The 16636-nt window shown below is 42.6% G+C and overlaps 1 protein-coding gene across 3 annotated transcripts in view; it reads left to right on the top strand.

Annotated features, from left to right (window-relative positions):
* The window catches only part of CACNB3 (calcium voltage-gated channel auxiliary subunit beta 3), a 386477-nt gene that overhangs the window by 300852 nt on the left and 68989 nt on the right, over window positions 1-16636 (top strand). For all 3 annotated transcript variants that reach the window (XM_073614076.1, XM_073614075.1, XM_073614074.1), the window contains exons 3-6: window positions 2512-2634; window positions 3527-3642; window positions 3983-4047; window positions 13009-13028. In XM_073614076.1, the coding sequence (XP_073470177.1) occupies window positions 2512-2634; window positions 3527-3642; window positions 3983-4047; window positions 13009-13028 (324 nt within the window). The remainder of the gene's footprint in view (window positions 1-2511; window positions 2635-3526; window positions 3643-3982; window positions 4048-13008; window positions 13029-16636) is intronic.

Below are 16636 nucleotides of genomic sequence, written 5' to 3'. Positions count from 1 at the left end.
CCCTCAGTGCAGACCCCCTCCATCAGTGCAGACCCCCTCCATCAGTGCAGATCCCCTACAATAGTGCAGACCCCCCCTCAGTGCAGCCCCCCCTTTATTAGTGCAGCCCCCCCTCAGTGCAGACCCCCTATTAGTGCAGACCCCCCCTCAGTGCAGCCCCCCCTCTATTAGTGCAAACCCCCCTCTATTAGTGCAGACCCCCCTCAATTAGTGCAGCCCCCCTCAGTGCAGACCCCCCTCTATTAGTGCAGACCCCCCTCAGTGCAGCTCCCCCTCTATTAGTGCAGACCCCCCTCAGTGCAGCCCCCCTCAATTAGGGCAGCCCCCCTCAGTGCAGCCCCCCTCTATTAGTGCAGATCCCCCTCTATTAGTGCAGACCCCCCTCAATGCAGCCCCCCTCAGTGCAGCCCCCCCCGCTCAGTGCAGGAGCGGCCGGTGTTCTGCCGAGAAAGTTCCCCTTGGCATGTAAGGACCCCCTGTACTGTGCAGACACAGCACTTGCGCAGTACGTGCTGGGGAACTTTTCGGCAAGACACGGCCACGACGGCGCCATGTCTTCTGCTTCAGTGGAGAGGGGAGGGGCTGTGCAGCTAAAGAAGCCGATTCATTGGCTGCACGGATCGAACCCCCTTCCTCTCTCCACTTACTGAACACTAGAGGGAAGATCGAGCGGCGGCGCCGGTCGCCATTTTGCTGGAGCCAGCTGCTCCAAAAATAAAAAAAAATAACATTCCCGATTTTCCTTATGGAAAATCCCGATTCGGGACAGCCTCCAATCGGGACGAGGGTCCCAAAATCGGGATTGTCCCGGGAAAATCGTGACTGTTGGCAACTATGCTCTCCCAGGCTCCTCCGCTAGGCCTCGCGACCCCCAGATGGGGATGGGGCCCCTGCTGCTGTCTAGCACTCCATTCTCCACGTCTCCCGGCCGACAACACCTCCCCAGCAGGCTGTTACCTCAGCTTATATGGGAGGCCTGCCCCTGCCAATTCCAGTTGGGGATTGGTCAGAGCTCCTCACATGAGCTGCCTGCCACTCCAGTCCTAGGCCCTGACCTCCTTCCAGAACATTCTCCCTGGAAGCAGGGGAGACGCCTCAGAACTAAAGCACAGGTGGTCACACCCACTGCTGCACTAACCACTCCCTGCCTCCAGATCAAAACAAGCAGGCCTAGCCCGAAGCATAGGCCTGCCCAAATTTACCTGCACTCGCAGTTTCCCTTACAAAATACTCACTCTAGCACCTACCTATGGTAGAGGGTGCTACATTAGCAACTGCTCCAACTGACACAAAATTGTAGCTGATATAAAATTTATTAGACACTTTTAATAATTTTCCCTCACAGTGTACCAGTATTTACCTACAAGCAGCATGTGGTATGTAGTATGTGAGCATTGGAAATGCTTATTGTCAAACACATACTGCAGATTTTCCAGCACATTCAAAAATCTCTAGAATCATTCAGCAACCTTTTCCTTTCCTACTTAGAAATGGCAAGAACACCTCATTTCCACGTTCCACAGATGACAATATTGGCTGAATTAGGGGGGTGAAATGTGGCAGGTCCCAGAATTTAATTAAGCATATCTGCCTACTTATGTATGAATGGCTTCTACAGATGATATGAATGCTTTAGGACTGGTGGAAGAGATTATTGACTGAGTTGGACATTTTTGCCAGTGACACTATTCTCCAGTGACAAAGAGAAGGTAAGGGGGACGTAAAGTGTTACTAAACCCACAACAGTAAAAATCAGTCTATATATGCAATAAAGCATACTTGTTACAGTCACTGTGGAACCTAAGGGGTTAATCCTCTGCATTGTGTAAAAAGGCTGTTTGATCCAGTCTTCTCCGATCTTCCCCATCTTCCACAGTCCTCAGTCTATCTCCTGATAGTACAGACTTGGGGGCACTCTGCACTCTGCACGTGCTCAGTTTGGTGTGTATTGCTAGAGAGGTTTTTTTTTTGTTCTTGGGAGGGTGTAAGTGATTAGCACAGGGCCAATCAGCACTGTCCAGACAGATGGTCAGGGATCTTGTAGCCTCTTAGGACAATCAGAGTAGAATAGAAATGCCTCCTACAAGCTTTAACCAGACACTGATAGAAGTCACAAGACTGCTATATACTGCTAATTAGAAAAGGAATTTAGCAGTATATATTTACTAAAATAATTGCATGCCCATGTTCTGTGGACTGTGGGAGACCAGATATAGTGAATGCAGGGTCCTGGGTTTAGTAACACTTTAATTACCCGCACCACCTGCACACATTACTCTCTCAATTTTAACTTTCCATAATTCTTCAGTTCATTCATGCCTCCATCCGATTATCTCTTCCTCCCAACTATAGCATCTTAATATCTTGTACTCTCATATTCTTTTAAATACCCCCGTCCCCATCCCCTTCCCAATCATCTTGAAATCTGAAATTGTAAATATAACTGATGTCTGTGATACAAGAACAGTTCATTACACTTTGATACATGAGACTACTTATCTTTTCCATCAGCTCAAGCCAGTTGCATTTGCTGTTAGAACCAATGTCAGTTACTGTGGTGCATTGGATGAAGAATGCCCAGTCCAGGGAACTGCTATCAACTTTGAAGCCAAAGATTTTCTTCATATCAAAGAGGTGAGAATTTGTACAGTGTTCTAATCATGCAATCAACACTAAGCAGTGCTGGACTGAAGGTTGTAGAGCCTACTTGGGAATGTCCAAGAACTTGTTGCAACATCAAATTCAAATATAAATATAATGCCTATTGGGGATGAATTTATATTTTTTATGCTTTTTTATTTTTTTTCCGATATTTTTTTAAACCTCATATAAAAAGGAATAAAAAAAATAAATAAATATATATTATACACCACACATCATGCATAAAACATATTCTTAGAAATAATGATTTTTTTGTATGCTCTTAAAAGTATGAAAATATATAACAATAAATAACAATAAATGCACCCAGCATGCAGTGCATATTTGCATATTTTTTGCAAATTCTTTGTGCACATATATCATCAAGCTGAAAGCACAGCCACATATCATAGGAGCTACAATGCATGATATTGCATGATATTCAGTAATGCACTTTTGTGAATACAGTACATACTGTATATGTCTATATACAGAAAAGCAATTTGATTTGAAAATAATTCATGTAGCTTTGTCATTCTCTGATGTTTTTATTGGAGCATCCTGCTGAGACTGCCAGAGAGAGTACTTACAAATTGCCAGTTCAGCTCTGCCAGTGAAGGAGGGCATTATGATTTAAGTCCGTTATATTCCCTTGGCTATAGGCACTCATGAGTTTTTTTGAAGCTGAAAGTGGAAAAAAATGCTTAAAAGTATAAAAGGGCTGTGTGTTACTCATAATCCCCTTTTAAGGGGTTATCAATAAAGGGGATTGTATAAAAATAAAAAAATCCTATAAATTTGTAATTTTTTTCTTTTTCCAGCCAAAATTAAATTATTTCATATTTAACATTATTACTTAGTACATCATTTTTACCTGGTTTGACAGAAATACAACAATGACTGGTGGATCGGGAGGCTAGTAAAAGAAGGGGGAGACATCGCCTTTATTCCGAGCCCTCAGAGGCTAGAGGCCATTCGAGTGAAACAAGAACAAAAAGCAAGGTGAGATAAAGCGTCTATACAGGGACAGCCTTGTGATTTGACTAGAAGACAGTATAGTAAATTACCACTAACAGAACCAAATCTCCTGGGGGACCTAGCTCTGACCGTGATTAAAGAATGCTTGTCTTTTTTACCCCAGTTCTGCCAACAGAAACATCAACTCAGTGTGCTTATTAGTTAGAAGAGGCTTATAGGGCCATAGGTGTTTTCCATTGTGCAAGGATTTTGTGTGCATGGTATTAATAATGGAATGCAGTGTCACCCTAGGGGCCTAGAAGAGCTTAGCTATGCTGCTGTTAGGTGATTCATATTCCCAAGTAATGGCTTTTTTTGTATTCAGGAGGTCTGGTAACACCTCTGGTTTGGGAGACATTGGAAATCGGCGTTCGCCTCCCCCATCTATAGGTAAATGACATACACTTTTTTCTGTACAATAAATGTTTGCATGCAAATTAACTTGCTAAAGGGCTGTAATATTAGTAGCCTTTTTGTTTAGCAAAGTCTAAAGCTGGGTACACTCATTCAGTTTTTTTTTCCTTCAACCAGTGGGTTGAAGGAAAAAAAACCTGACAGATCCCCGCATCAAATGATCTTTAGCAAAACCAGCAACAATTGTGAAAGCTTGGACACTTGTTATCACAAAAAAAAAAAAAAACATATTTTCTGCAGTGCTCATTTTTCAATGAGCCTTTTTCAACCAGGGTGCTTTTGGGTTCTTCGGGGGTGCCTTGACAAAATGCCTAAAAATTGCCACAAAATGCCTAAAAATTGTGTACAACCCAATGGGTGGATCAAACAGCATCCTTGATTTACCCTCCCACCCCACTCTGTCAGTACTGGGGTCACGTTGGCTGCATAGGGGAGAAAAAATGAGGAAGAAAAAAATGCTGGAATACTAGTCAGTAGCAGTGTGCAGGCATTTATTTGCTTTGAAAGAACACATTACCTCTAATGTTGGGTGTTTTACGTGTGTGGATGTTGCAGCATTATGTAAAACTATTACTTTAGTTTTTTGTACATTTTAGAAGGGGTTTTCCTCAAGACTGTGCAGAATTTTAAAGGATGTCTTGACTGAAAAAAGGTTGAGAAACACTGGTTTATGGAATAACTATTTCAGCTTTTGCATTACTTTCCTTGGCTTTGGTGACTTGACTTCACTTGAAGGGAGTGTACTTTTCCATAACCTGTCCAGTTATACATTCTCGATTTATATTTTAGATGCATATAAATCACATTAACTTAAAGTAAATAATGTTATTAATGTGGGAATATAAACAAAAAAACTTTTGTCTATGTATACCTGTAATTTCATATGTATGCAGCCATATTTGTTCCTCACATACTCAGGCCCTGCTTTCTGCACAATGGTTGTCCTTTATTGCTTATTTTTTCACATTGCAAGCCTGAGTCAAATAATATCTTTGGCTGATATTTGTTTTCAAGCAGCTATGAAGAAGGAAGGCAGAGTAAGGCAAATAATAAGTTGCTGGGTTCTGTAATGGGAAAACTACAAACTGCTATGATTAAAGTGGTTCTAAAGGTTAAGGTTTTTTTTTTTTAAGCTTAATGCATTCTCTGCATTAAAGCAGTAGTAAACCGCACCTTAAAAAAAAAAACAAAAAAAAAAACCCTGCAAGACAATGGCATAATTTGCTAGTATGCATCTTATTCTATCACATTATGAAATACCTTAGAACGAAGCCCTCCAGGGACGCGCTGTCACCGCTGATAGGGATTCCATCTTAGCCCAGTCTTCCTTCCGGGTTTGAGTGCCCTGACTGTCTGATTGGCTAAACCGTGATATTACACATTATCAGTACATTATCAGTACCAATGCTATAAGTCTATAGTCACACAGATTTTACCTCACAGAAATGTGTGAAATATTTAACGCCTTAAAATGGCTCAAGATTGGAACCCTGTAATAAATAGAGAAAGAGCAGGAGGGAAGCAGTTGAGCTGGCATGTCAGAAAAGTATACATTCTATTAGTGTATAAGGGAAGATACAGAAAATGGAAGAGCTTACAATCTATTAGTGTCTAAGGGAGGGGTACAGGAGGTGGAAGAGCTTACACTCTGTTAATGTATAAAGGAGGGATACAGAAGGCTGAGGAGCTAACAATCTAAACGTGTTTGAGGGAGAATACAAAACACCAAAAGAGCTTTATAAGTTTATTGTATTTTATATAAATATATATATATTTAAAGGGGAAGAAGGCATAAGTGGTAAGTGGTATTGCCAGTGGTAAACCATGCATGTGAAAGCGAATCCCAGGAACAATCAAAGCAAGTTTCTCCTGTACTTTTATTCAGCAAGTCAGCAAACAAACACAATGCAGGAGGGCTTTGGACAGCATAAGGCTGGGTTCACACTATTGCGAATTGGATACGGATTTCCCCACATCCAATTCGTATGTCAGGAGATTGTGACCGGCTCTCTATGGAGCCGGTACACACATTTCCGGAGTAGCTCTGATGCAAATTCTTCTGGTCCGTTTCAGGTCCGGATTCAGCCAAAACATTCGGGCTGAAATTGGACCTGAAACTGTGAATGGGGACGCACCGGACCCCTGCTGTGAGCCGCACCGTGCTGCAGTGTGAACCCAGCCTAAAACAAACAAAACAGCTGCTTGTCTGAGCCACTAACGAAACTCATGTCAGTTCTCGACTTACAGGGTGACCCCTAAAGGGTTCCCCAACACAAACAGGCAGCACTTTTATTAATTCTTTATTAATTCCAGATATGCCAAACATTAAGGACAGTGAACCAGTCACAAGATAATCTGACTACAGAAAGCTTCACAGCAACAGAAAAAAGCAGGCAGAAACAAAAATCACATGCAGTCCTCTTCCAGTGGAGCAGCGCATTTTTAGTGTTTTGTCAGCACTCTACATTTTCACTTAGCAGAAGGCTACCACAGTGGAGACATAAAGAGAGAAAGCCCTGAGCATCAGTTAGGTCACATATATAAAGGCCTGCTGACTTCTGAGACTAATAATGAGGCCTGGTTACCAGGTAAGATATGGATCTAGGAATAGAGACTTTATCCCACCCAAAGCTCTACAAAGTCACCAGTTTTCAGGACCTAAATAGAACTTATTAAATCTGAATTTCACGTATTTTCAGCTTTCAAGTAACCACTAAGGCCACCTTACCCAGCTATATACTACAGATCATTACTAGCCAATGTTTAGGACAATTTTTTTAGTTCATGTTTATGAATGACTGACAAATTATCTGTTGTCTAATTGTTAAACATGGATACAAAAAGGTATCAGATTTAAAGTGGACCTTTAGTAATTTTTTTCAACTTTCCATCTATTAAATCTTCTGCCCTTGTTGTTTTAACTTTGGATAGTAAAACATTTTTTTTCTGCCAGTAAATACCTTATACAGCCCACTTCCTGTTTCTTGTCTGGCCATTAGCCTAGGCTTATGACATCATGCACAGTTCTCTCTTTCAGAGGGGGGGGTGAGTCATAAGAGGGCCAATGAGAGCTGCAGAGCAGGAGGTGTGCCTCTGTGTTACATAGTTACATAGTAGGTGAGGTTGAAAAAAAGATACAAGTCCACCAAGTCCTACCTATGTATGTGACTATATGTCAGTATTACATTGTATATCCATGTATGTTGTGGTCGTTCAGGTGCTTATCTAAATGCATTATTTTAAATTTTTGCACATTAAACCTCATTTACCATGTAGTTGCCAACCCCATTAATTTGTTGAGATCTTCTTGCAAGGTTTCCATATCTTGCGGAGAAGTTATTGCCCTGCTTAGCTTAGTATCGTCCACAAATACAGAGATTGAACTGTTTACCCCATCCTCCAGGTTGTTTATGAACAAATTAAATAGTATTAGTCCCAGCACAGAACCCTGGGGGACCCCACATTCCACCCCTGACCATTCTGAGTGCACCTCATTTATCACCACCCTCTGAAGCCCTTGTAGCCAGTTTTCAATCCATGTACTCACCCTATGGTCCATGCCAACGGACCTTACTTTGTACATCAAACGTTTATGGGGAATTGTGTCAAATGCTTTTGCAAAATCCAGGTACACCATGTCTATGGGCCTTCCTTTATCTAGATGGCAGCTCACCTCCTCATAAAATGTTAATAGATTGATTTGGCAAGAACTTCATGAATCCATGCTGATTACTGCTAATAATACCATTTTCATTACTAAAATCTTGTATATAGTCTCTTATCATCCCCTCCAAGAGCTTATATACTATTGATGTTAGGCTAACTAGTCTGTAATTCCCAGGGATGTATTTTGTCCCTTTTTTAAATATTAGAGCTACATTGGCTTTTCTCCAATCAGCTGGTACCAATCTAGTCAGTAGATTGTCAGTAAAAATTAGGAAAAATGGTCTGGCAATTACTTGACTGAGTTCCCCCAGGACCCTCAGGTGCAAGCCATCTGGACCTGGTGACTTACTAATGTAATTTTTCCAAGTCTATTTCTAATTCTGTCCTCTGTTAGTCATGAGGGTGCTTCCTGTAATGTATCATGGAGGATAAACACTGCAGTTTTGGTTACTGAAGCCCCCAGATTCCCTTGTGAAGACCGAGAGGAAGAATAAATTCAATACCTTTGCCCCATCTCCCCATCCTTTGTAACCAGATTTCCTTCCTCATTCTTTATGGGGCCAATATGGTCTGTCCTCCCTTTTTTACTGTTAATATACTTAAAAATTTCTTGTGATTTTTTTGCTCTCCTCCGCTATGGGTCTTTTGTGTTCTATCTTAGCCACCCTAATTGCACCCTTACATTCCTTGTTGTATTCTTTGTTAAGTCTGAATGCTGATGATGATCCCTCAGCCTTGTATTTTTTTTAAGGCCTTCTCCTTTGCTTTTATATGCAATTTTACATTGGAGTTAAGCCATCCGGGACTTTTCTTTGCTCTTTTAAATTTATTTCCCAAAGTGATGCACTGGCTAATGCCCTTATTTAATATGCTCTTAAAGCAAACCCATTTTTCCTCCATGTTCTTTGTTCCTAACATTTTATCACAATTTATATCTTTTAGCAAGGTTCCTAGTTTGGGGAAGTTTGCTCTTTTGAAATTCAATGTCTTTCTATTCCCCTTATGTTTCCTATTTGTGTGATTTATACTGAACCTAATTGACCTGTGATCCTTGTTTCCTAAATTGCCCCTTATTTCCACATCCATGATCAGGTCTGTATTGTTGGTAATCAGTAGGTCTAGTGACATTTTGTTTCTAGTTGGTGCATCTACCATCTGACCCATGAAATTGTCCTGCAAGACATCTAGGAACTGGCGAGCCTTAGATGAATGCACGGTTCCTTCCGCCCAGTCTATGTCTGAATAATTAAAATCCCCCATTATGATGACACTTCCTATCCTTGTTGCTAATCCAAATTGTGATAGGAGGTCCATCTCCCCCTCCTCTCTCAGGTTAGGGGGATTCCCTCTGGTTAGGGGGACTATAGCATACTCCCAGTATTATTTTCCCCTTAGTTTCATCCCTTTGGAACTCTACCCATAAGGATTCTACCTCCTCCCTAGCTCCCTTAGTGATGTCATCTCTCACATTCACTTGTACATTATTCTTGATATACAATCATGCCCCTCCCCCTTTTTTACCCTCTCTATCCCTGCAATAAAGGGAATACCCTTGAATGGTTGCCAGCCAATCATGAGAGCTGTTGAACCAAGTCTCTGAAACCCACAAAATCGAAATCCTCCTCGTACAACAGTATCTCTAGTTCTCCCATCTTATCTGCCAGGCTCCTGGCATTGGCGAACATGCCACGCAGTTTAGACCGGTCGCATACTGTCCTCTTATTGGGTGTTCTGAGCTTGAAAATAGGACTTGTTACTATACTTGCCTCGGGTTTATGTGCTTTAGTCAACCTACCACTAATGCCCTCAATACTACCCTCTGGAATATGCTCCACGCTGACTATCTCTATCTCCTGGACCCTCCCTCCCATTGCCTAGTTTAAAAGTCCCTCTAACTTTTCGGCCATCTTCACTCCCAGCAGATCTGCACCCTGCTCATTTAGGTGCAGTCTGTCCCTTCTATAGAACTGGTGACCGACTGAGAAGTCGGCCCAGTTCTCCAGGAACCCAAACCGTCCTTACTACACCAGCTCCTCAGCCACTTCTTTACCTCCCTAATCTCCCTCTGACTTTCTGATGTGGCTCGTGGTACCAGTACTATTTCTGAGAATACTACCTTGGAGGTCGTTTTCCTCAATTTAGCTCCTAAGCCCCTAAAATCGTTCTTTAGGACACTCCATCTGCCTCTGACTTTGTCATTGGTGCCAACGTGCACCATGACAGCTGGGTCTTCCCCAGCACCTCCCAGTAATCTGTCCACCAGATCCGTGATGTGCCGAACTCGAGCGCTGGTAGATAGCATACAGTTCGACGCTTCAGGTCTTTGTCACAGATCCACCTCTCTGTCCTTCTAAGAATTGAGTACCCTACCACCAGAATCTGTCTTTCCTTTCCCTTCGCTTCCCCCCCACTTTCACTGGAGGAGTTCTTCCCCTGGCAGCTAGGGGAGTCCCTCAGCTCCAGCAGTGCTGGTCCCTGACAGGTTTCACCAATGTCACTCAATGGAGCGTTCTTATTGGGATGTTCCAGCCCAAGATCGGCCTCCCTGGCACGTTCCCCTCTAACCTTCCTAACTGTCACATATCTACTCTTTTTTCTAGTGCCTGCACCTCTTTGTCTCCACCCGCCTCTGTGCTGGCCCCTGCCATCACCTGCCATGTACAGTATCTCACAAAAGTGAGTACACCCCTCACATTTTTGTAAATATTTTATTATATCTTTTCATGTGATGACACTGAAGAAATGACACTTTGCAACAATGTAATGTAGTGAGTGTACAGCTTGTATAACAGTGTAAATTTGCTGTCCCCTCAAAATAACTCAACACACAGCCATTAATGTCTAAACCGCTGGCAACAAAAGTGAGTACACCCCTAAGTGAAAATGTCCAAATTGGGCCCAATTAGTCATTTTCCCTCCCCAGTGTTGTGTGACTCGTTAGTGTTACAAGGTCTCAGGTGTGAATGGGGAGCAGGTGTGTTTAATTTGATGTTAACGCTCTCCATCTTTCATACTGGTCACTGGAAGTTCAACATGGCACCTCATGGCAAAGAACTCTCTGAGGATCTGAAAAAAAGAATTGTTGCTCTACATAAAGATGGCCTAGGCTATAAGAAGATTGCCAAGACCCTGAAACTGAGCTGCTGTAAGGTGGCCAAGACCATACAGGGGTTTAACAAGACAGGTTCCACTCAGAACAGGCCTTGCCATGGTCGACCAAAGAAGTTGAGCGCACGTTCTCAGCGTCATATCCAGAGATTGTCTTTGGGAAATAGACATATGAATGCCGCTAGCATTGCTGCAGAGGTTGAAGGGGTGGGGGGTCAGCCTGTCAGTGCTCAGACCATGCACCGCACACTGCACCAATTTGGCCTGCATGACTGTCATCCCAGAAGGAAGCCTCTTCTAAAGATGATGCACAAGAAAGCCCGCAAACAGTTTGCTGAAGACAAGCAGACTAAGGACATGGATTACTGGAACCATGTCCTGTGGTCTGATGAGACTGAGATAAACTTATTTGGTTCAGATGGTGTCAAGCATGTGTGGCAGCGACCAGCTGAGGAGTACAAAGACAAGTGTGTCTTGCCTACAGTCAAGCATGGTGGTGGGAGTGTAATGGTCTGGGGCTGCATGAGTGCTGCTGGCACTGGGGAGCTACAGTTCTTCGAGGGAACCATGAATGCCAGCATGTACTGTGATATACTGAAGCAGAGCATGATCCCCTCGATACGGAAACTGGGCCGCAGGGCAGTATTCCAACATGATAACGACCCCAAACACACCTCCAAGACGACCACTGCCTTGCTAAAGAAGCTGAGGGTAAAGGTGATGGACTGGCCAAGCATGTCTCCAGACCTAAACCCTATTGATCATCTGTGGGGCATCCTCAAAAGAAGGTGGAGGAGCGCAAGGTCTCTAACATCCATCAACTCTGTGATGTTGTCATGGAGAACTGGAAGAGGACTCCAGTGGCAACCTGAGAAGCTCTGGTGAACTCCATGCCCAAGGGGGTTAAGGCATTGCTAGAAAATAATGGTGGCAACACAAAATATTAACACTTTGGGCCCAATTTGGACATTTCCACTTAGGGGTTTTACTCACTTTTGTTGCCAGCGGTTTAGACATTAATGGCTGTGTTGAATTATTTTGAAGGGACAGCAAATTTACACTGTTATACAAGCTGTACATTCACTACATTACATTGTAGCAAAGTGTCATTTCTTCAGTGTTGTCACATGAAAAGATATAATAAAATATTTACAAAAATGTGAGGGATGTACTCACTTTTGTGAGATTCTGTACGTTCCCGGCTCTCCTTTAGTATGGAGGGACTTCTTAGTGCTAATAGTTGCTTCCCTAGATTCAGAACCTGGGCTTCCAGGGAAACAATGTGCTTACATTTTGCACAGCAGTATTCACCCTAGATCAGAAGATCAAGGAACAGATACAAGATGTACACCGAGTCGCATCTCCACACCCGTCGATCATCATACCTACTAATTTAATGAAGATTGGGGATTATACCCTGTCCAAATTGACTAACCGCTAGCTTCCTGACACCAATACTCAACAATACACAGGTACTCAACCATACAACACACAGGTACTCAACAATACAATACACAGGTACTCACAGCCCATGTGCACTCACAGCCCACTCGCAATCCACGTGCACTCGCAGTCCATGTGCACTCGCAGCCCACGTGCACTCGCAGCCTACGTGTACTTACAGTCCATGTGCACTCACGGCCCACGTGTACTCACAGTCCATGTGCACTCGTGGCCCACGTGGACTCGCAGTCCACGTGCACCCGTGGTCCACGTGTACTCGCAGTCCACGTGCACTCACAGCCCATGTGCACTCACAGCCCATGTGCAGTCGCAACCCACGTGCACTCGCAGCCCACGTGCACTCACAGCCCACATGTACTCAGTGCCCACGTGCACTCGCAGCCCACGTGTACTCACAGTGTGTCTGTCTAGATCCAGGAAGTGAACTGGCAGCAGTGTCAGCTGCTCACAGTTAAAATGGATGCAGCCAGACTTAGTGGATGGAGATTTCTGCAGCATATTTGACAAGTACAGAATCACAGTATATATAAAGTAATATGCAAAGTGGTTGGAGGGAAGCTTCAGATGTTTTTATGACAAATTATGTGAGCAGACTGCAGTTCCTCTTTAAAGTCTAATTCAATTTGCTTTCCAGTGTTTGTCTTACAACTATTGTCACTAATGCATTCTTTGTATCAATGCTTTCTTTCCCATAATAAGCCAAACAGAAGCAAAAACAGGTAAGCTCATTCTGAAGAGAGAACATAACACACAGATGTTTTTAAAATGATCATTACAGCTGTAGTGGAGTGAGATCCCCAATTTTCCACTCTTACATTAGTAGTAAAATATGAATAGACAGTGTCATTCCAGAACTGGCTAGTCTGCTTTTATTCAGAATCAGGGTAGACTCACTTATAAGAATTGTCTGTATAGTCCTCTAGCAGTTACTCACATTCAAAGTTGCACTGGAAAATAATTATTGTCGGCTGACGTTATTGCTGTGGGGCCATTCTCACTTTATTAGGGAAACCTTGATAAATACGTGACAATTTTCTTTATTACCATTTTGCATCTATTCGCAAAGTGCAGCAATCTATAGCAGCCAAATATATTTTAGTTCAGTGCAGTCTGCTCAGTGGTTGCTGATTGAATGCTGTGGGCTGTTTTATTTTACATTGAGCACTTTGCCTTCAATGAGCATGTATTATCCTCTGTTTTATGGAACAGGGCAGATAGGCAGGAAGTCAAACAATTCATGTGTTGATTCTCTTAAAGGGGAACTATAGCCTTTTAAAATGTTTTTAGATATACACATGAAAGTTCAGCTTAATGTAAATCATCTCATCAAACGTCCGTTAGTGTTTTAAAAATTATGTTTCTGTGTAAAGTTTGCATTTTTATATGTCCAGTGGGGCAGCCACATTTGTTCATTACATGTGGAAGATTTCTTTTTTCTTAATAGTTCTGTACAACATTTGTACCCAGCTAATCTTCTTGTGCCACTGCTTACCAGTCTGTATCACGTATCTTGTTAGTGGTCAAAGTGACAAGATGGCTTCCCCTACACCTCTGGTCCATACACCTCTGGAATAGTGATAGGGAATGGAAGGGCACAGAGAAGAAAGTGCCGAGAGTTCAGTCCACAATTCACCAGAATCCATAACAGGGTCCGAAGCAGCCAGGGGTCAGCAACCAGGACGACAGATAGCAGGCAGGATGGAAGGCAGAACATGGTCTAAGGGCAGGCCAAGGTCACACCGAGAATTCAGCAGAATCGGAAATCAGCATGTAAGCCTAGATCACCTTTGGGGACCAACAGAATCTTGGGCAAGCAAGGTCAAGAACTAGACAAATGAAGACAGGGTCAGGATCAAGCCAGGTCACAGCAGAAGGTCAGAACATAGATTGGTCCAGAGGCTGAATCAGCAATGATTGAGCAGATCACAGGAACAAGTGCAGATTCTGGTCACAGGGAAACATGTTTGACCATCCAGCAACTTCCTAGTTCAGTTCTGTCCCCTTAATAGGGCATCTGGTGCCAAAATTAGAATTAGGCGTGCGTGTCCGTGTACATGTACCACCATATCTTTACGTGATGAATTGCCCATTTGAATTAGCATGCTCATGCAAATAAGTGTACACATCTACCTGACTGGCAAAGACCCTTGTTTTTCTTGTTGCCGTATGCGCACATCTTCCTCTGAAGCCGTCCTGACAGTCTGACTGAAATCAGCCATCACACTGTAGAGTTTAATAATAGTAAACATCTCCAGATATGGGCTTTGTCTATGCTATAATGGTGTAAAGACACTTCTGAGATGAGCTCTGCACCTGCATTTAATATACAGATGAGCTGAGACTTCAAGCCATAGGGGAAAACATGATAAGACAGTGCCTATTTGATAGTGAGCTGTCTTTTACGTATGTAATGCTCTCCACACTGCTATATCTGACAGTTCATGTATTGCACTGCTTTAGGGCCCTGACGTATGGGATTAGCACTAGCATTACTTTCCCATATCCACGGCACTGCCAGACAAGTCTAATGCACCCAACCTCTCTGCATGCACCTATCTTTTTGCTTCTCACCTCTCACACACTGGACTGCTTGCCTAGTTCCAAAACATTGGCCATGATAAAATCATTTATCCAAAATCACTAAAGTGCTGAACCTTGCCATTGCATCCCTATAATTTAAAATGTGCGTCTCTCCAAATAGAGATTCAGGGTTTCTGAATGATGTCTTATAGCCTCATGTGTTCTGCACCTGCACTAAAGACCAGATCCCAGACAGTTTTTGTAATCCCCTAGTCTCACCACCTGAGATTAAAATTTGCTTACCTTATATAGACTTTCTAAACCACAACCATTGAATTGTATTTTCATTGACCTCGTAAAGCTCCTCTCTCCACTTTACTGTATGACATTCTATTCACACTAACTCTTCAAGGCTATAATCTAAGAAGCTTTTCACTGACCATACTGGCTGGTATGTGAATACACAAATCCAAGGCAAGGCACTTAGTAATTGTTCATTCTGTAACTATGTTGTTGGGTTAACCCATGTTGTATAGTGCCCATCCTCCCAACCCTCCACCTTTCTTCACCACACCACACTTTTTACATCCTTACCTCCTCATCCCACCTCTTTTACTCAACCCACCGCCTGCCTTTTTTCCCTCCTCCCTTGTCCAACTTTTTACTTGCCTCCTCTTCCTACCTATCCACACAACCCTCTATGCTCCCACCAACCATCATTTTCAGGCAACGCCATCCCCTGTGCCAAACAATGACCCCTCTTGGACTCCCATCAGGAGTCACCAGAGAATCCCTATTATGTGTGCCTTTTCCCTCTTCCCCTTCTTCCTATCTCTCCACTACTACTACTACTTATCTTGCTACTCCCCTCCCTTTTTCCCCCCTCCTAGCTGTTTGATTCCAAGCCTACCTTGACATACCCTTGCATCCCAGCATTATTCTTTGACTCAATGGGGATTATTTACTAAAGCTGGAGAGTGGAAAATCAGGCTCACTTCTGGATAGAAACCAATCAGGTTTAAGGTTTTATTACCAAAGCTTAATTGAACAAGCTGTGGTTAGAAGCTGATTGGTTTCTATGCAGAAGTAGGCCTGATTTTGCACTGTCCAGCTTTAGTAAAAAAACCCTAATACAACTACACAGAGTATTTGCACACTCTGAATCCCTTCCATCAAAGGTTCCTTATGTATTCTTGTCTTTATGTAAAAAAACTTTATATAGACTACCCCTTGCATTTATCTTCTTTTTTTCCACCTTTCGTGTACCTTGTTATATTTTTAAACTTGTTAAAAAATGACAAAAAAAAAGCTATCTCCAGAGACTATACTTTGCTCAAGCTTGCACTATATACCATAGTTGTTTGTGCGTTGAATCTACAATTGAATTGTAACATATATATAGTTGCATTGCTTACAAACCAACTTAGAATTTGCTACCCGATTAAGGTGGAGTATAACTCTTGTACACCGGCAGAGCAGAGAAAAGGGAACAAACCTGAATCAGATGCAGAGATTTTACAATATAGGAGTCAATGCAAGCATTTTTATTCTTTCATGTGAATATTATCACTCTTTTGTTAAATCTTAATTTACCCTATAATTATAAATAATGCTTTATTAAGTAAAATCTCTTGAGAATATTATGCTGTAAATGGCTAGCCAAACTACTGCTACTGTATGGGTTACTGCTACATACACGCTCGCTCTTGTGTTCTTAATTGACAGGCTCCACTGTCCAGTCTTCCCTATGTACTGTAAAGCAAGGTAGATTTAGCTATTGCTCTGCACATTTCCAAGGCACACACTG

This window comes from Aquarana catesbeiana, linkage group LG02 (assembly GCF_042186555.1).
Source record: "Aquarana catesbeiana isolate 2022-GZ linkage group LG02, ASM4218655v1, whole genome shotgun sequence".
In the NCBI taxonomy this organism is placed as follows: Eukaryota; Metazoa; Chordata; class Amphibia; order Anura; family Ranidae; genus Aquarana; species Aquarana catesbeiana.
Note: the sequence above shows the minus strand (reverse complement) of the source record. Positions and strands in the feature narration are given on the sequence as shown.